The sequence below is a fragment of the Podarcis pityusensis genome, assembly GCF_964106645.2.
Source record: "Podarcis pityusensis genome assembly, chromosome: 18".
Taxonomy (NCBI): domain Eukaryota; kingdom Metazoa; phylum Chordata; class Lepidosauria; order Squamata; family Lacertidae; genus Podarcis; species Podarcis pityusensis.
The window spans coordinates 7,238,608-7,259,755 of record NC_138043.1 but is presented as its reverse complement, the minus strand read 5'-3'; the positions used below and the strand labels follow the sequence as shown (position 1 = coordinate 7,259,755).

General features: G+C 46.8%; 1 protein-coding gene and 1 long non-coding RNA gene across 2 annotated transcripts in view; one reads left to right on the top strand and one right to left on the bottom strand.

The window, feature by feature from the left end:
- Nucleotides 1-5,839: 5,839 nt before the first annotated feature.
- Nucleotides 5,840-21,148, top strand: part of LOC308467582 — a 31,325-nt gene continuing 16,016 nt past the window's right edge. Inside the window, exon 1 of the long non-coding RNA XR_013981238.1 lies at nucleotides 5,840-5,973. This is a non-coding gene — a long non-coding RNA (uncharacterized lncRNA). The remainder of the gene's footprint in view (nucleotides 5,974-21,148) is intronic.
- The window catches only part of MAP2K2 (mitogen-activated protein kinase kinase 2), a 37,481-nt gene continuing 30,149 nt past the window's right edge, over nucleotides 13,817-21,148 (bottom strand). The window contains exons 10-11 of the mRNA XM_080989092.1: nucleotides 20,708-20,753; nucleotides 13,817-15,458 (exon numbers count right to left, since the gene is read on the bottom strand). Coding sequence (XP_080845218.1) covers nucleotides 15,348-15,458; nucleotides 20,708-20,753 — 157 coding nt within the window. The 3' untranslated portion in view covers nucleotides 13,817-15,347. The remainder of the gene's footprint in view (nucleotides 15,459-20,707; nucleotides 20,754-21,148) is intronic.

Below are 21,148 nucleotides of genomic sequence, written 5' to 3'. Positions count from 1 at the left end.
TAACCAGTCTGTTTTAGTTGGGACGCTACTGCTTTTCCAATTTTTGGCAATCAATAACCTTGCCGTCGTAGTTGCATACATAAATATTGGTCTGACCGTTCTAATGTGCAATTTGATTTCACCAACAAGACGCCCATAGCTGAGCTCAGCCTTGGTTCATGCTGCTGGTGGGCAAAGGCGCCAGGGACATTTTGCTTTATTTATGATGGTAGTGGTGCAAGCTTTAGGGTTAAACCACAGAGCCTAGGACTTGCCGATCAGAAGGTCGGTGGTTCGAATCCCCGTGATGGGGTGAGCTCCCGTTGCTCGGTCCCTGCTCCTGCCAACCTAGCAGTTCGAAAGCACCTCAAAGTGCAAGTAGATAAATAGGTACCGCTCCGGCAGGAAGGGAAACGGCGTTTCCGTGCGCTGCTCTGGTTCGCCAGAAGCGGCTTAGTCATGCTGGCCACATGACCTGGAAGCTGTACGCCGGCTCCCTTGGCCAATAAAGCGAGATGAGCGCTGCAACCCCAGAGTCGGTCACGACTGGACCTAATGGTCAGGGGTCCCTTTACCTTTACCTATGATGGTAGTGGTGCAAGCTTTAGGACCTCACAGCACGCCGGAGATGCAAGCTTAAATCCCTAGTCAGCTGTGGGAAACCCTCCTCCTGCTCCAGTGCTTATTAATGTCATCTAGGGCAACATCAGCCACTGGGCTGGGTATTAAGTTTAGACTGTAATCAGTCTAGGTTGTGTGTTTTTTAAAATAATAATATAATAATAATAATAATAATGTTTTGTGTTATCTATATCATCCAAAGGCCTGTGTTGGTAGGCAGCCAGCATAAATACTGTTACGGCTAAATAAATGGTTATAACAAAATAAACTATTATTATTACTGTTGCCAGAGGGTGACCAATGCATTTTTCCCAGCAGTTTTTTTTTATAGTTTCGTGTTAAGCGCATTTTCATGTTCAGCGTATTTTTTGGTATCGAACTATAATAAATTAATGATCGGTGAATAACAAAGGAACCGTTCACATGATTTATTTATTGCATTTGTGTAGTGCGATGTTTTAAGGCTGAGCTATCCCTGCTCCTGCCAACCTAGCAGTTTGAAAGCACGTCAAAGTGCAAGTAGATAAATAGGTACCTCTCCGGTGGGAAGGTAAACGGCGTTTCCGTGTGCTGCTCTGGTTCGCCAGAAGCGGCTTAGTCCTGCTGGCCACATGACCCGGAAGCTGTACGCCGGCTCCCTCGGCAAATAAAGTGAGATGAGCGCTGCAACCCCAGAGTCGGCCACGACTGGACCTAATGGTCAGGGGCCCCTTTATCTTATGATAGTATGAATAAAATATAGTAAAGCAGCAATAAATAGGGAAGTTTTTTAAATGTTTGATGTTTATGATTATTGTTATTATTATTACTATTACAATTATTATTATTATTTATATGCTGGAAGCCACCCAGAGTGTCTGGGGCAACAAGATATGTGGGGTACAAATTAATAATAATAATAATAATACTAACAAATAATTATATTATTATTTAAAAGCTCATAAAAACAGAACAGATAAAATCTCATTAAGAAAAAAACCAGTTTTGACCTACTGCAACTTGAGCCTGCAATCCTATATCAGCAATCCTATATCCAGTCCTTAGGAATATGCTCTAATGAACGGGATTTCCTTCTGAATAGGATTGTGCTGTTAACAAACATTGGGCTTTCCAGGCACAGATTCCTGTAACGCTTTGCAGCCATGAGGTGGGTGTGTATTTTCTTACGAAACGCCTTCTGCGTACATGTCTCGTAGTGGTGTACAGAATTAAACAAAAAGAACTTAAAAACGCTTAACACCACCACTGCACAAACATACAAATTAACATTGGATAAGTTTAAAAGCAGTATAAAATAGACACCAGTGGATGGCAGAGAGCCATTTATACAGCTGGGAAAAACCCTGTCAGGAAGAAAAATACAGTGGTACCTTGGTAGTTGAACAGCCTGGCTCCCAAACAAATCGGCTCCTGAATGCTGCAAACCCGGAGGTGAGTGTTCCGGTTTGCGAACGCTTTTTGGAAGCCGAACGTCTGACTCAGTTTCTGATTGGCAGCAGGAAGCTCCTGCAGCCAATTGAAAGCCGTGTCTTGGTTTTCAAACCGTCTCAGGAGTCGAACGGACTCCCGGAATGGATTAAATTAGAGTACCAAGGTACCACTAAAAGGGACCCCTGACCATTAGGTCCAGTCATGGCCAACTGTGGGGTTGCGGCGCTCATCTCACTTTACTGGCCGAGGGAGCCGGCGTACAGCTTCCGGGTCATGTGGCCAGTATGACTAAGCCGCTTCTGGCAAACCAGAGCAGCGCACGGAAATGCTGTTTACCTTCCCGCTGGAGCGGTACCTATTTATCTACTTGCACTTTGACGTGCTTTCGAACTGCTAGGTTGGCAGGAGCTGGGACTGAGCAACGGGAGCTCACCCCATCACGGGGATTCGAACCGCTGACCTTCTAATCGGCAAGTTCTAGGCTCTGTGGCTTAACCCACAGCGCCACCCGCGTCCCACTGTAATATTCTTCTATTCCGAACTTAAGAATGGAAAGCGTAATTCTGGTGGTCAACAAAAGAGGATTGAAGTCTGTCTCAAGGCAAATCTAAAAAATGTAGCATAAACAGTAACAACTGGGAAACACTGGCCTGCGAGCGCTCCAGTTGGAGAACAGCCTTTACCAAAGGTGTCATGGGCTTTGAAGACACTCGAACTCAGGACGCAAGGGAGAAACGTGCCAAGAGGAAGGCACACTTGGCAGATCCACACCGGGATCAACTCCCACCCGGAAACCAATGTCCCCACTGTGGAAGGATGTGTGGTTCCAGAATTCGCCTCCGCAGTCACTTACGGACTCACTGTTAAAACCGTGTTTAAGGAAGACAATCTTACTCGGCTACGAGGGATCGCCAAAGATGTCAGCAGAGCACGAGACTCTCAATCTCAGAGTCGTGGTTTCAACCCCCACATTAGGCAAAAGATTCCTGCATTGCAAGTGGTTGGGCTAGATGACCGCCGTGGTCCCTTCCAACTCCATGAATCTGTGGGATGTCATACATAAGTAGCAGTCAAGGACAACATTCCTTGTTTTGCTAGAGTGGCCATGCGGGGGAATGTTTGGTCCAGCCAGTCGAAAACTTCCTGTTTCCTCCTGGCTGGGACATACATCCTTTTGCATATGACTAGAGGTGGGCGTGACCTTACCTGCCCAGGTAACAAAATGGACAGGGCACGCAGCCCCCCCTTTTAAAAATTTATTTTTTTCAATGCAAAATTGAACAACAAAAATTACAAACATTGAATCCAAAATAAAGCAGTACAAACAAGCAAAACAAAACACTAGAAAAAAAGAAAAACAAAAACACATATCTACAAATAAATCCACATCATCATTCTGATTGTTATGTACGTATACACATATTGACTTCCTTCCTTTGTTCTAAGACCTCGAAATTTTTGCTCTTTCTAAGTTGTTGTGTCCAATGTAATTACCTCTTATCTTTATTACTTTTGCACCATTTTTCTCTTTCTTTAACCCTGCAAAGCTTCATTCGTTACATACCGATATACATAATGACAAAAGACATCCCCATTGATAAGAAAAAAATAATTCCTATATGTGACGGCTGCTGCTAGGATCTTAGTGGCGAAAAACTGGAAGGGAGATACAGACCCTACAGTGGCGGATTGGCAAATTACCGTATTTTCCGCCCTATAGGACGCACTTTTTCCCCTCCAAAAATGAAGGGGAAATGTGTGTGCGTCCTATGGGGTGAACGCAGGCTTTCGTCGGTGCGCACCGACCCCTCTCGCTCTCCAGGCTTCGCGCAGCTTTCCGCAAGCTGTGGGAGCCCGGCGCTGGGCTCCCACAGCTTGCGGAGAGCTGCCTGTTCTGGGGGCTCCTTTATTCCCCCCCCAAAAAAACTAGGTGCGCCTTATGGGCCAGTGCGTCCTATGGGGTGAAAAATACGGTAACTTTTGTGAATTTATCGAATTGGCCAAGATGACGGCAGCAATCAGATTACAATCTAATAAAAAACTATGAAAAGAATGGGAATGTGTAGAGGAGTATATGACAAAACATTGTTCCAAAACAAACTTATTGATATGCTTAGACTGATGTTTGCAAAGTTAGGATGATAATAAAGATAATGATGATGATGATATTATTACTATAGTTATTATTATTATTATTATTATTATTATTATTATTATTATTTATACGCTGCGCATCTGGCTGGGTTTCCCCAGCCACTCTGGGCGTCTTCCAGCAAAACACCAAAATACAATAACCTATTAAACATTAAAAGCTTCCCTAAACAGGGCTGCTTTCAGATGTCTTCTAAAAGTCTAGTAGTTGTTTTTCTCTTTGACATCTGACGGGAGGGCGTTCCACAGGGCGGGCGCCACCACCGAGAAGGATAAAAGTTGGAAAAGATTTTACGGGTTTTTATATAAGCTATATTGCTTAAACACAATATTAAAAGAATATTAAATTAATTTAATAATGCCAAGCACGGGTGGAGGGAAGTCACAGGGTTGTAAAGGGGTGGGGGGGAGAACGGTACAGTGATATATGGATATATAATTACAGAATGTAAGTAAGAAATGTTAAAAGAAGTTCTTTTCTTTTTTTGAATGTAATTGTGTGAGAAACAAATAAAAATTAACAAAATGCAGAAAACAACAAACAACCATAGTTTGAAGGGACCCCGAGGGACTTAATAATAATAATAATAATAATAATAATAATTTTTTATTTATACCTCACCCTTCCCGGTTCAAAAACCGGGCTCAGGGCGGCTAACAACAAATTTAAAACAATTATAAAAGCAGCATAAAATACAGTATAAAAACATGAATAACAATAAAATTAAAAAATCAATTAGATAATCCCCAGGGCTAGCTGGCTGAATTGGTCCTACTTGGGCCAGCGAGGAGGCCAGGGGAGAATTAGCTGTGGGGTCTCAGAGCGGGTGATCTTCATATAAGGAGAGGGAAGAGAAGGGAAATAAAAGATCAGGCTGAATTCAAATTAAAGGCCAGCCGTAATAGCTCTGTCTTACAGGCCCGACGGAAGGAGGTTAAATCCTGCAGGGCCCTGGTCTCATGGGACAGAGCATTCCACCAGGTCGGAGCCATCACTGAAAAGGCCCTGGCCCTGGTGGAGGATAGTCTGACTTCCTTAGGGCCCGGGACCTCTAAACTATGGTTATTAAGGTCCTCTGTGGGGCAGACCAGGAGAGGCAGTCCTGTAAATTGTTGTTGTTTAGTCGTTTAGTCGTGTCCGACTCTTCGTGACCCCCTGGACCAGAGCACGCCAGGCACTCCTGTCTTCCACTGCCTCCCGCAGTTTGGTCAAACTCATGCTGGTAGCTTCGAGAACACTGTCCCACCATCTTGTCCTCTGCCGTCCCCTTCTCCTTGTGCCCTCCATCTTTCCCAACATCAGGGTCTTTTCCAGGGAGTTCTCTTCTCATGAGGTGGCCAAAGTCTTGGAGTCTCAGCTTCAGGATCTGTCCTTCCAGTCAGCACTCAGGGCAGATTTCCTTCAGAATGGAGAGGTCTGATCTTCTTGCAGTCCATGGGACTCTCAAGAGTCTCCTCCTCCAGCACCAGAATTCAAAAGCATCCATTCTTCGGCGATCAGCCTTCTTTATGGTCCAGCTCTCACTTCCATACATCACTACCGGGAAAACCAGAGCTTTAACTATACGGACCTTTGTTGGCAAGGTGATGTCTCTGCTTTTTAAGATGCTGTCTAGGTTTGTCATCACTTTTCGGACCTTTGTCGGCAACTGAGCGTCCTTTCGGCTTTGGCCCAGCCGCTTCATCAGCTCTGAATCTACTTGTACTTGTCCTCCGCTCTTCCTCAGTAGCATGTTGGACGCCTTCCAACCTGAGGGGCTCATCTTCCAGCGTCATAACTTTTATATGCCTGTTGTCTTTGTCCGTGGAGTTTTCTTGGCAGGGATACTGGAGTGGCTTGCCGGTTCCTGCTCCAGGTGGATCACGTTTGGTCAAAACTCTCCACTATGACCTGTCCATCTTGGGTGGCCCTGCACGGCATAGCAAATAGCTTCTCTGAGTTATTCAAGCCCCTTCGCCACGGCAAGGCAGTGATCCATGAAGGGGGGTCCCATAAATACGAGGTCCCTAAGCCACAAAGGGCTTTAAAGGTCAAGAGCAGCACCTTGAACCTGACTCTGCAATGCAGAAATCTTGCCTAATGTGGGGCTCGAACCTACGACCCCAAGATTAAGGGTTCTCAGGATGCGCTTTGTCTGGGATTGAACAGCCCAGTTACTTGCAGGTTCTTGCATATTATTATTATTATTATTATTAATTTTTATTTATACCCTGCCCTCCCCAGCCAAGGCCGGGCTCAGGGCGGCTAACAAGCAATAATAAAAACAAGTTGAATGAATACAACTTAAAAACAAAATTAAAATACAACATTAAAATATTGAAACATTAAAATATTAAAATGTAGCCTCATCGCAGGAGGAGAAAGGAAAAGAAAAAAGAAAGGGGGGGGGGATCAAATTGACTCCAGGCCAAAGGCCAGGCGGAACAACTCTGTCTTACAGGCCCTGCAGAAAGAAATCAGATCCTGCAGGGCCCTGGTCTCATGAGGCAGAGCGTTCCACCAGGCTGGGGCCAGTGTTGAAAAGGCCCTGGCTCTGGTTGAGGCTAATCTGACTTCCTTAGGGCCTGGGACCTCTAGGGTGTTGCTATATATGGACCTTAAGGTCCTCCGTGGGGCAGACCAGGAGAGGCGGTCCTGTAGGTACGAGGGTCCTAGGCCGTGAAGGGCTTTAAAGGTCAAAAGCAGCACCTTAAACCTGACCCTGTACTCCACCGGGAGCCAGTGCAGCTGGAAAAGCACTGGGTGAATATGCTCCCACGGCAGAGACCCCGTGAGGAGCCTCGCTGCAGAATTCTGCACCCGCTGGAGTTTCTGGGACAGCTTCAAGGGCAGCCCCGCGTAGAGCGAATTACAGTAGTCAAGCCTGGAGGTGACCGTCGCATGGATCACTGTGGCCAGGTCGGGGCGGGAAAGGTAATGATGATACTTATTTCCTTCCCCTTCATCGCAAGGTCTCCGCGTGGTTTCACAAGGTCAAAGCACAAATGAAATAGCTAAAATGAAAACAAGAATATCCACCCAAACACATTTAAAAGGCTGTAAAGGTGATAAGGGTTGGCTTCAAGGTCACACAAGGGCAAATGGTGCAAGTGGTCCCCCCCCCACTTCCTGCAAATTTGGATAGTTGAACATCAGGACAGGAATGAGTTCTGCAGTTACCCAAGAGAAAAATGGGACTTTCTCTGGGCTAGCTAAGGGATGGGGGTGGACTCTTTTAAAAATAAATTAATTAAAATATAAATTTAAAACAATACCAAATGCACATTCGTATATAGAGATTTCTCTGAATCTCGAGACGTCCCACCATCCCTTTCCATGAGTCTTATTGTCAACATTTTCAAGGGGCTGCCCTTGAGACTGACCCAGAAACTCCAGCGGGTGCAGAATGCCGCGGCGAGACTCCTTATGGGGTCTTCGCTGTGAGATCACATTCACCCGGTGCTATACCAGCTGCACTGGCTCCCAGTGGAGTACAGGATCAGGTTTAAGGTGCTGGTTTTAACCTTTAAAGCCCTATACAGAAGACACAAGAACTTCCCACGCTGGAGGAATGGCAGATGAAACTGATGGACTATATGGAACTGGCGGAAATGACTGGCAGAATCCGTGACCAGGGAGAAGAGTCGGTGGAGGAAGATTGGAAGAAATTCAAAGATTATCTACAGAAACACTGCAAAATTAAAGAATGCTAGAGTGATGTTGGATTGAAAATAAGTGGTTTCCAGCTGTACAGGATTTAAAGTTATAGATAGATTAAGATTAAAGAAGTTTAAGGAAATGGAAATTTGGTATTTTAAGAGGTAAAATTTTAATGCTATATTATATTAAGATTAAAGATTGGGATTAAAAAAGTGGAAAAGAAATTGCTGGACAAACAATTTGGACTGGAATACAAAAGAGGGAGGTATGAGGAGGTCCAGAAAATAAGTAAATTTAAAAGCGGAAATGAAAAGGTGATTGTTTTTAATTGTTCTGGTTTTTTTTTTTTTGTTCTCTGTGTTGTTGTTTTTTTCTTCTTCTTTGGATTATGTACTGTGTATTTGTGTACTTCTTTTTTATGTTTTTCTGTTTAATCTTTTACTGAAATCTTAATAAAAATTAAAAAAAAAAAATTAAAGCCCTATACGGCCTAGGACCCTCGTACCTATGGGACCGCCTCTCCTAGTATGTCCCACAGAAGAACTTACGGTCTGCAAATAAAAACATCCTGAAGATCCCAGGCCACAGAGAGGTTAGGCTGGCCTCAACCAGAGCCAGGGCCTTTTTGGCCGTGGCCCCGATCTGGTGGAACGCTCTGTCCCAAGAGACTAGGGCCCTGCGGGACTTGACATCTTTCCGCAGGGCCTGCAAGACGGAGCTGTTCCACCAGGCCTTTGGCCGGGGCGCAGCCTGACCCCCTCCTCTGGCAATCCGCACAGAATTTTGCTTAATGGTTGCCATCAATTTGATTTTAATTAATTTTATAATGAATGTTTTTAGAATGTTGGATTATTTTGATTGTTGTTAGCCGCCCTGAGCCCAGCTTCGGCTGGGGAGGGCGGGATATAAATAAAATTTATTATTATTATTATATTATTTCTTAAATCTACATTTTGTATCTGTCCGTGTCAGGGACGTGGGTGGCACTGTGGGTTAAACCACAGAGCCTAGGACTTGCCAATCAGAAGGTTGGCGGTTCGAATCCCCGCAATGACGGGGTGAACTCCCGTCACTCGGTCCCTGCTCCTGCCCACCTAGCAGTTCGAAAGCATGTCAAAGTGCAAGTAGATAAATAGGTACCACTCCGGCGGGAAGGTAAACGGCGTTTCCGTGCGCTGCTCTGGTTTGCCAGAAGCGGCTTAGTCCTGCTGGCCACATGACCCGGAAGCTGTACGCCGGCTCCCTCGGCCAATAAAGCGAGATGAGCGCCGCAACCCCAGAGTCGGCCACGACTGGACCTAATGGTCAGGGGTCCTTTTACCTTTACTATCTGTCCGTGTTATCCAAAGTGGTTTGTTACATTACAAGTGACATTAAAACCTTGCTAATGTTTTCATCCGCTTACAGTGGTCTCCTAAATAAATTATAATTCCCCCCCTCCATTCTTTATTGAAGTGAGGAATTTTCCATTTGTCAAAAGAAAGGTGAATATATAATCATCTGTGCTCATGAAGCATCCACCACCTGCAGCGTCTTCATCTTGCCTGGATTGAGGCTAGTCCAGGGGTCAGCAAAGCTTTTCAGCAGGGGGCCGGTCCACTGCCCCTCAGACCTCGTGGGGGGCCGGACTATATTTTGAAGAAGAAAAAAGAACGAATTCCTATACCCCACAAATAACCCAGAGATGCATTAAATAAATAAAAGCACACATTCTACTCATGTAAAAACACGCTGATTCCCGGGCCGTCTGCAGCCTGGATTGAGAAGGCGATTGGGCCAAATCCGGCCTCCGGGCCTTAGTTTGCCTACCCATGGGTCTAGGTCAGCAGTTCTCAACCTGTGGGTCGCCAGATGTTGTTGATGGACTACAACTCCCATCATTCCTGAGCTCTGGCCTTGGTAGCTAGGGGTGATGGGAGTTGTAGTTCAACAACATCTGGGGACCCACAGGTTGGGAAAGGCTGGTCTAGGCTTACTGGACCTCATCCAGTCCATTGCCACACCTAAGCACTGGTTCGGAACATCCCCTGATGGAGAGGAGAGGGACACTTGAGTCCACATCTTTGGATTACCTCCCCCTGGCAAGGGTCAGGTAGATATTGAGTACCACGGGAGGTAAAATACAGTATAATCCCTTAGCATCACTGCCAAAGGGCAGGGAAGTAATCCCTTGTGGGGCACCGTTTAAGCAGAGCTTAAGAAGCCCATCTCAAAGAGGAACTGCGGTGATTCCAGTCAATCTTCGTCGCTTTACAAAACACGCTAATTTGGTTTGTGTTTGGTTCAAGTCGTCCAAATGATTGGGGTGTGGAAATACAAATTCGGAATGTGAAGGGGAACTACCTGAAAATGATTCGCAGATGTTATCCAGGCCTGCCAAGATGTATAAGACTGAATCAGACACCGTATTTTTCCATGCATAAGACTAGGTTTCCCCCCTAAAAAAATAATGTCCAAAATTAGGGGATGTCTTATACACAGATAGTGTCCCCCCCCCCCATTTTCTTAAATCTGAGTCCCCCAAAATAGGGGGCGTCCTATACATGGGGGCATCTTATAGACAGAAAAATACGGTAAGTGCTGGAGATGCAAGGAGTTGGAGGGAATGTTCTTTCATGTGTGGTGGACTTGCAAAAGAAGCTTCCTGCAGCCAACCGGAAGCCGCGCTTTGGTTTCCGAACGCTTTGGAAGTCGAACGGACTTCTGGAACAAATTCCGTTTGACTTCCAAGGAACGATTGTGCTGAGCTAGTTTGACTTATTACAGGGAAGCTTCCTTACGATCCACTCTGCCTAACTCTTGCATGCTGATTTTTGTATGCTGGTGTTACGGCCTTAATGTTCGTTGCTATCTAAGGAAGTCAGACTATCCTCCCCCAGGGCCTTCTCAGTGATGGCTCCGACCTGGTGGAATGCTCTGTCCCAGGAGACCAGGGCCCTGCAGGATTTAACTTCTTTCCGCAGGGCCTGTAAGACAGAGCTATTCCGCCTGGTTTCAATTTGAACTTAGCCTGATCTTTTGTTTCCCTTCCTTCCCTCCCCCTCCCCTTTTTATGAAGATTACCCGCTCTGGGATCCCACAACTAATTCTCCTCTGTTCTCCTCGCTGGCCCAAGTGGGACTAATTTAGCCAGCTAGTCCTGGTGATCGTCTAATGTTTATTGGATGGATTTCCCTCCTAAATTGATTTTTGATTTTATTGTTATTTACGCTTTATATCGTATTTTATGCTTTTTTTTTTTTTTGTAGCATCAATTAAGTGTTTTAAATTTGTTGTTAGCCACCCTGAGTCCGGTTTCCTGAACTGGGAAGGGCGGGGTATAAATAAAAATATATTATTATTATTATTAACAATGGTGGGTTGTGCTTACCCATTTTTTGCTGTACTAATAGGCGATAAACTAAGAAAAACTTTGCAAAACAAAGCATAACTGAGGCCTTTGGAGGGCCCTTCCTTGGCCTCTCAGCTCACACACTGCAAACAAAAATCCACAGGAAACCAGGCTTCTTAATGTAAAGTGCCATTTATTTCATCTCCCCATGGTGAAAATAGTTTCTTTAAAAAAAAAAAAAAGCACCGTCAAAACGCTCAGCACATTCTTAAACACCCCTTCCCCAAGAAACCAAAGCCGTAAAAGGAAACATAACCAAAAAAATCTTTTTGAACCGTAAAATGCACCCCCCCACACACACCCAGCAAAAGCCTCACTGTTCAGATATATATAAGCATTATGAAAAGAAAAAAAAGTACAGTAATTAGATCACATGATCCCACTAAGTTCATTGACAACTTTTAACTCAAACACTGAATATTATACATTCAGATCCTCAGGAGTTACCCCATTTGATAAAACTAACGTTTGCACTTGGAGTGGGGGGGGGGGATTAAATCAGCTGTCTGACAGTGTCAAAGTAGAAGGGATCTGGCTGCGGGAATGGATTTCAAATTATAGTTGGAGGAAAAAGACTTGGGTTACAAAAGGCCTCCCCCCTCCCTGACCACCCAAGAAATGTCGCCTATAGATCTGCTAAGGGGGTCTCTTCCCATTTCCTTCGGCCCGCTTAAAGAGGATTGAAAATTTGCAAGTTTCCCCCAGCTGCTCTAGGGGGAGAAAACACACGCAGTTAATCTCCACCCCACAGGAGAATCCACCCATCTTTCTCCCTTTCTTCTTTACGAAGACGGCAACAACATGGTCAGTCTTGCTTAGGAAGCACACCAAATAAGAGCAACTGCGAGGTTAAAAGGGGGGGGGTGGAACGCCTTCCAAACGTTGTGTTTCTTTTCCAATCCACGATCGAGTCACTTACACTATTTAGAAGGGGAAATAAAATGCACAATCCGTTTTTATTTTGCTTTCGTTCCATACCCAGTATATTCCGTATCCACCATCAGTAGCAAAACATGGATCAGTGGGGGAAAACACAGGGTCTCTCCCCTGGCCTGGGTCTTCTCAGCAGTCTTTGGGGGTCCTGTTCGCCTCCCCTTTTAGATCGTATCAGATGCTAGCAGTCCGGCGGGGGGGGGGGGTTGCGGGAGAGAAGAAAAACTCAAGGCAGTGAAGAAACACAAATGGGCTCAGTTTCTCTCTCTCAAAGTTTTGTGCAAAGCTTGCATCTTTGCCCTGCAATCAGGTGGGAATCAATGGAAAGCACTGATACTCAAATATCCTTCACAGACAAGCCACTGAGAAACAGAAGGAAGTTTGCAGACTCTTGAAAGCAAAAATGAGTATATGAGGAGAGGATTCGGTGAGAGAAGAGTGAATTGTTATTTTTTTGAGTGGGGTAGGGGATTTCTCTGAGAAGGGCTTGGGAGAGAGAAAAAGCACCTTGCCCCACTAAGTCCTGAATGCAAGAAACCAGCCCAGTTCACCAAAGTCAAGAATTGCGCCTCCGACTTGTGGCTAAATGTTGTTCTGTGTCCCTAACTCTGCAGAGTCCCAGGGATTTAAGGTCGTACTGCGAATAGAGGGAGAGCCTTTTGCTCTTGGTAACCCAATAACCTTTGGAAATTTTGGGAAGGCATTCCAAAATCCCACCCCCAAGGGTAGGCACTCCACAAAGTTCCCCTACCCACATGGAGACGCTCTGGGAAACTTGTTGGGAGACATCATGGTGCAGACTCCTGGAGGGAGGCATTCGGTTGTCGAACTGGGCCTTTCTCTCCCCTGAAGCACTTGGCAACCATGCCAGCCGGTCGTGCCATGCACGGATGCCAAGATACCCACCGGCTCTGCCACCTTTCAAGAGGCAAGTGCCAAAACAGGCTGGGGAAAACTTATTCATCCCTTGCGTCGGGGAGCTCAAGGCAGCCGTGTCTTTTAAAAGCAGCTTCACCTTAGATGTTGTTGTTGTTGTTGTTTTTTTTGCAGGGTTCCTAGCAAGGTGAGCTAACAGGAAAGCGGTGGTACCATTGCAAGCTGCTGGCTTCCGTTGTGGCCTAGTGACTCGTCCGTCAGCCCACCTGCTGCTTGCTTTGGCCTGCACAAAGTCCCGCATCCCAAGGCGCAAACCCAAGCAAGGACGGAACATGGCCAGCGCCTTTTCAACATCACCTTCAGCAAGCCCCGATTTGGGGACTCCACCTGGTTCAGCCACCCAGCTGTGGCTTCCTTACCTGCTGGAATTGAAGGGGTGGGGGGTGGGCACTTTGGCCGGTCGGACGCCGGTTCCCACACTTCCCGGAATGGCAGAGGGCCCGGTATTCAAGGAGTACAAAACCTTATCGACCGCGAGGTGCTGGAGAACTTTGAAGCACCTGACCCTCCTTTTTTATGTTTTTTTTTTTTTTAAAAGAAAGAAAATGGGCTGTAGGGCAAGTGTGTATCGGGTCTCGCTCATACACTCCCCTTCAGTTACCTGGACAGCGAAAAGCCAATAATGGTAAAGGAATTAACTGGAAATGAAAGGGGGGGGGGGAGGAGTTTGAAAGAGAGAGAAATGGAAGTTTAAAGAAGGATCTGTTAAGATTGGGGATGAGGTGCAGCAGGACTGGGGGGGCAGGAGGGGAGAGAGGCAGCCTAACCACCGCCAACAGCTTTGCTTCCAGTTCACCTGCTCCAGAGGTGAGGGCTCCTGAGCTATGGAGGGCAGCGGCAGCAAGAAGACACCGAGAAGCATCCAATTGCAGCACAGAACTCTTTCACCATTAAATCACACACTCTCGAAAACAGAGACGTAGCAACGCTAGTACCAAGAAGGCAGAAACCGACGACACCTTTATCGGGAGAGCGATGCCTCCGCTACAAGGCCCGAGGAATAACACACACGGAGCGTGCGCTGGAGAGGAAGAGGCGGCCTTTGCGTCCCCTCCGCCGTCAATAATTAGCAGCTGTGATTCTTCTCCAATAAATACCCGCAGAGGACTACTGACCTCCACCCTCCACTTGACGAGTTAGTGCACATTGATTTCAGAAATAAAGCACTCTGTTAAGACTGGAAGGAGATGGCTTTAAAACCGTCACGTCTTTGGAGAAGCAGCGTGTGGACTGCTGCCCCCCCCCCCAATTCGACATGATTTATGACGACACAATTTCCACAGGTGGGGTTGCATCCAGCAAGGCCCAACCCAGAACAGACCCACCGAAACGCAGGCACACAAAATGGGCATGTCCGCAAATTTCAGCGGGTCTACGCCAAGCACGACTAGCGCCGGATACAACCCCTTGGTGCGCGTGTTGCATTTGTACATAAAAATTACACACACACACACGTGAAGACGGTTCCACGTTCGCCTTGAAGCCGTGGACGTTCCCTCCCCCACAAACACAAAGAGGGCAAGTTGAACTAAAAACTTCTCTTGTAAAGAAACTGAATGCAGAAACCGTGGGGAGGGGAAGAGGAGGAGGAGGAGAGCAAGGGAAGGAATTGACTGCTAGCTTCTCAACCACCAAAGACAAACTTCCTTAAAATCGCACGGTCCTCTTGCAGGCTCTAGGAAGGACCCAAGCCCAGACCGGCGAAGCTGCCACGTTGCTCCGTTGGCCAATCGGCCCGCTTCCGCCCAAGCTGCTCCACGTGTCTCCACCCAACTGCAGCACCCGTCCGGCAAGCCTGCCTGTGCCTCTCAGGCCCCCCACCCAGAAAGCAAGTGCACAAGAAGAAAGGAAAGAAGGCACAGCCTGTCCCTTTCGCCCAAAACTGGTGACACAAAACGTAAAAGGAAAAAGCAGCTCGTCACTGCTGTGCACAACCTGCCCCCCCCCCGAATCCCTTGCCCAGAGTCAGAAGCTCTGAAGAGATCCACACTCAGTTGTGGGGAGAGGGATGGAGCCAAACAGGAAGAGGGTGAAGCAAGCCCGCTTTCTGCTCTCGCTGTCTGGATGATGACCGGGCAGCTTCCGAACTGCGGCGCCTTTGCTGTTCCGGAGCCAAAAATAAAAAATAAAAGGTCGCGGAGGAGAGGCTGGCCGAGAGGTGGGTTCTTTTCTTCTGCTGAAGGGTGGCGGACGACAGCAGACAAGCAAGATGCACGAAAGGAGGAGGAGGAGGAGTAGAGGGGAAGAAGGCGGCTTGCTTGGCGGTCACATGGCGGTGCGGGTGGGAGTGCTGGGCTGGTTCAACCGCAGCGTCTTACACAGCCAGCCGGCGAAATCCACCTCTTCCACTTCGGAGCGCTTGATAAAGGCGTGATTCTGGAAAAGGAGGAAAAAAGGAGGCGGGGACATCAAAACATACACTTGGAAACCTCCCCGCAAAGCTCTGCCTACGTTGCAAGGCACAGTATGTTTTCAGATTTATTTTTTTATTATTATTCCCTCCAGGGTGGCAACATGAGAACGGGCCTTTTCAGTGGTGGCTCCCTGCTTGTGGAATGCTCTCCCTGGGGAGGCTTGTCTGGCACCATAATTACACATCAGCCTGGCAAAAGAACATTTCCTTTCTGCCAGGCCTTGGGCTCCTAGCTATCTGCGGTTTCCTTGGGTAGGTAGGTGGGTGGGATGTTTTGATCACCTCTTTTTAAAACAAACAAACCAAGATCGTATTCTTAGATGTTTCTTTTGTTCCGGTTTCGCTGTTCATCTATTGTTAAGTTGCTTTGTGTTACCCCGTGGTTAAATAAATAAATAAAAGGCAACCGATGAATTTAAGTAATCCTATGGTAATGAAAGTTTATTAATTTATTTAAAATGGCACTGTTTTAACATTCTGACGTTTGCCACCCTGGGCTCCTTTGGGAGGAAAGGCCAGGGTAGAGATTTCATGAACAAATAACGGCCTAGGACCCTTGTGCCTATGGGACCGCCTCTCCCGATATGCCCCACGGAGGACCTTATGGTTCATAAATAGCAACACCCTAGAGGTCCCGGGCCCTAAGGAAGTTAGATTAGCCTCAACCAGAGGCAGGGCCTTTTCAACACTGGCCCCGGCCTGGTGGAATGCTCTGTCTCATGAGACCAGGGCCCTGCGGGATCTGATTTCTTTCCGCAGGGCCTGTAAGACAGAGTTGTTCCGCCTGGCCTTTGGCTTGGAATCAGTTTGATTCCCTCCCCCTCTTTCTTTTTTCCTTTCTCCTCCTGTGAAGAGGCTGCATCTTAATGTTTCAATGTTGTATTTTAATCTTGTTTTTTAAATTGTATTTTAATCAACTTGTTTTTTATTATTGGTTGTTAGCCGCCCTGGCTGGGGAGGGCGGGGTATAAATAAATTTTATTATTATTTATTATTATTATTATAGAAATGGGCAGAAGCTTATGCATACCCAGGTCTTCGCCAAATCAGCTAGCGGAGTAGGGAAGCCTCTAGCCCTCAAGGTCTTTCTGGCGGCCCTCCGCAACATCTGACACCCTGCCCCCTTGGGCAAACAAGGTCCTGGGCTTTAGGAATGAGGCATGAGGGCTCCAACAGGTCCTAGTTCTTCCCAAAGCCCTGCACCTTGCTTAGCCAACTATGGGAAGCCACTGGGGGTGGCAGTCAAATTTTGACCTTGCTCCCCACACGACAAGGCATTGTGTGAACTACAGACTCCAGTGTCAAGGTACTCTTGCAGCTCACTTGGTGTAGAAAGTTGGCACTTGGTGTGGAAAGTTGCAGTCAAAGCAAGCTTGCACGAACACAGCCATCGAAACACTCCTGGCGTGGCCTGCAGAGGGAGCCAAGCAGCCAGGGACCCGACTCCGTAAGAGAGAGGAAGAACTTGCAGCTCTCAGATGCTGTTGGGACTCCCAATGCTTTCTAGCATGGCCAGTGATCAAGGGCACATAGGAACTGTTTCCCACCAATATCTGGAGGGCTACAGGTATAAGAGATACACTGCTTGGCCCCTGTGTTCCCCGCGGGAAATTTAAGAGAATCATAGAACAGAGGTGGAAGGGACCCCGAGGGTCATCCAGACCAACCCCTTGCAATACAAGAGTCTCGGATAAAGCATCCATGATAGATGGCCCCCCCAAGCTCTGCTTAAAAACCTCCAAGGAAGGAGAGTCCACCATCTTCCTGAGGGAGTCTGTTCCCCAGGTGTGTTGATGAAGCAGCACCGAGCAGAATAAAGCTATCCACTCAACAGCTTGTGAGAAGGCCTCAACCCACAACAACTTCAAATTCAGTGATGACCTGTTCCTTCAGATCAGCGGCACAGCAATGGGCACCCGCATGGCCCCACAGTATGCCAACATCTTCATGGCAGATTTAGAACAACGTTTCCTAAACTCCTACCCACTCAAACCTCTCTTGTATCTGCGATACATTGACGATATTTTTATCATCTGGACACATGGGCAACAGACCCTGGACACCTTTCACCAGAAATTTAATGATTTTCACCCCACAATCAACCTTACAATGAATCAATCTATGCAAGAAATACATTTTTTGGACACTACTATAAAAATACAGGATGGGCGCATGGACACCACCTTATACCGTAAACCAACTGACCGACAAACATATCTACATGCCTCTAGCTACCATCCCAAACATACCAAACAGTCCATTGTATATAGCCAGGCACTACGTTACAGCCGCATCTGTTCCAATTCTACAGACAGAGACTCTCACCTAAGAGATCTACAGCAAACCTTTTCAGAACTAAAATACCCAGCAGATGAAGTTAGACAACAGATCAACAGAGCCAGACTTATACCCAGAGAGAACTTGCTGCAAGACAGACCCAAAAAAGAAAATAACAGAACACCTCTAGTCATCACATACAGCTCCCAAGTTAAAACTGTACAACGCATCATCAGAGATCTACAACCTCTCCTGGACAATGACAGTTCTCTTTCTCAAGCTCTGGGAGGAAGACCTTTCATTGCCTACAGACAGCCACCCAATCTTAAACAACTCCTAACCCACAATAATACTACAACCAGACTTAACACGGACACTGGCACCAGAGCCTGCAATAAACCCAGATGCCAACTTTGCTGCCACATACACCCGGACAACACCATTACTGGCCCCAACAACATCACACATACCATCTCGGGACTATTCAATTGCTCATCATCTAACATTGTGTATGGCATCAAATGCCAACAGTGTCCTTCAGCTCTCTATATTGGACAAACAGGCCAAACCTTACGCCAAAGAATAAATGGACATAAATCTGACATCAAGAATCACAAAACAGAGAAACCAGTAGGAGAACACTTTAATCTCCCAGGACATTCTATACAAGATCTCAAAGTAGCTGTTTTACTACAAAGGAATTTCAGAAATAGACTGGAAAGAGAAGCTGCTGAATTGCAACTCATTACCAAACTTAAAACCATGGAGAAACCTGGTTTGAACAAAGACATTGGATTCTTATCCCATTATACATGACTAAGCCATTTCTCACCTTCTCACCCCTTGCCTTTTCCTGTAAGACCCATTACAGTCGTTAAGAGTCGTCAGCAGGCTCATCCCAGCTATCTGCCAATCTCCCATTCCCACCACCCTTCTGAGTAATACCCCTCCCCACCTTCTCACTATATAGAAGGAGCTGGCAACTTCTGTTTCAGTGTATCTGAAGAAGTGTGCTTGCACACGAAAGCTCATACCAAGAACTAACTTAGTTGGTCTTAAAGGTGCTACTGGAAGGATTTTTTTAATAATAATAATCCATGTTTTTCGCTCTATAGGACGCACTTTTTCCCCCTCCAAAAATTAAGGGGAAATGTGTGTGCGTCTTATGGAGCGAATGCAGGCTCCTTGGCTTTCCGCCACGCTCCGAAGGCTTGCGGATAGCCGCCTGAAGCCTGGAGAGCGAGAGGGATCGGTGCACACCGATCCCTCTTGATCTCCAGGCTTCGCTTTGCTGGAGAGGCGCTGCACAGTTTTCCCTCTCTGCGCAGCGCCCCTTCAGCGAAGCAGGAGGAGAAATGGAAGGGGCTCCATTTCTCCTGCCGCTTCGCTGAAGGGGCGCTGCGCAGAGAGGGGGAGAATTTTTTTTTTCCTGTTCTCCCCCTCTAAAACAAGGTGCATCCTATAGAGCGAAAAATATGGTGGTTGTTCAGGTGTAGGCAAATCGCAAGCATACAGGTAGGGAAAAGCTAGTGGGTATTTGCACTACAGGCTTTTGCGTTGCTGTTTTTGGAGGGGAGGGGGTAAAGTAAACAATTAGGGGAAGTCAGGCTGATGGTGCTGGCATGAAACCTGCTCCCCCTTTTAACTGTAGGTCAGAACTGCGATCCAACGAATGCACAGAGTCACGTTGCAGCTCTGCTGGGGATCGGAACCACCTGAGCACACTGTCCACTGTGGGACAATGTCACTGCCCTGAAGCAAGACTGACCTGGCGCAGGGCTAGGGGACAATTGGGGCCCCGGCTGCTGCTGCTGGACTCCACTTCCCATCAGCCACACCCCGAAGAACAGCTTGGGAGTGATGGGAGTTGTAGTCCAGGAAACGCCCGGAGGGCCAAAGGTTCCCCAGCCCCCCTGCTCTAGTGCCTTTCACAGACAACTGAGGGATCTGGTACGGATTAAGGAATTCAACATCCCCGGGAAACAGCTCCCGAGGATGCCAGGGCAATGCAAAGGTGAACTTGCGGCATCGTAAGGTGTGCGTCTAAATATTGCAAGGCGCGGAGCAACCTCGGTTTCCATTTCATGCGTTGAGTTTCTAGGCCAGACGGAGTTGAAGATAAAGCTTCAAAGCTTGTGGAGCGGTGCCTGGGTGAAGTTTGAGAGCAGCGTTGGGGGTGGGGGGGAGAACCTTAGGACTCGCAGATGTTGCTGAACTACAACTCGCATCATCCTCAGCCTGGCCATGCCCCCTGGGGCTGATTGGAGCAACATCTGGTGGGCCAAAGGTTCCCCACACCTGTTTCGGAGGCTGGAGGAATGGAGATTCATCTTCCATCCATCAATGCCCAACCATTCGCCATTCTGCCCTGAGCAGAAAGACCGTATTTTTCGCTCTATAAGACGCACCAGACCACAAGACGCACCTAGTTTTTGGAGGAGGAAAACAAGAAAAAAAAATACTCTGAATCTCAGAAGCCAGAACAGCAAGAGGGATCGCTGCGCAGCGAAAGCAGCAATCCCTCTTGCTGTTCTGGCTTCTGGGATAGCTGCGCAGCCTGCATTTGCTCCATAAGACACACACACATTTCCCCTTACTTTTTGGGAGGGAAAAGTGAGTCTTATAGAGCAAAAAATACGGTATATGAAAAGGGGTAATAATCACATGCAAAATGCTTAACTGATTCCAACTGAAGAACTTTGCATTTGCTGGGAGCTGGACTGAGATTCTGAATTCATTTTGACGCAACATGCGTAGCAGGACCGGCCCAAGACGTTTTGGCACCTGAGGCAGGGTGATGCGGCTGCTGGTGATGCATTCCTTGGAGGCTGGGTCTGCTGCCCCTGCGGATCCTGCCACCTGAGGCGGTCGCACCACCTTGCCTCAGGGGTGGGCCGGCCCCGATTGTGCATATATGGAATCCTTATCGACTTACCATCAGCTTCTTCAAATCTGCCCGTTCAGCAGGGTTTTTAATTAAGCTGTGTGGGACAAGGAGGGGAAAAAAAAAATCAGATTTCTTTTTTAAAAAGGCAAAGTTTGCCTTTGCAAGGCCACACTCTTTAGGTTATCTTTTTTATACATATATAAATAATATTTATTGATTTTCCAACCATTTGAACACAACAGAACAGAAAAAACAAAAAAGAAAAAGAAAAAGCAAAGAAAAAAACAGAAAAAAACGTAAGATTAACAAAACAAGACGCAAACCATTTAAAACACAAAACAGTTTCAATATCTTAACTTTCATTCCCTTATTTCCACGACCTCCTCACGCCTCCCTTTCTGTTAACTGTTTCAGCAATTCCTTTCCATCTTCCTCTGTTTTCTATCTTATAATTATCTTAACATATTCTAATCTTATTTTTCCCTTTAA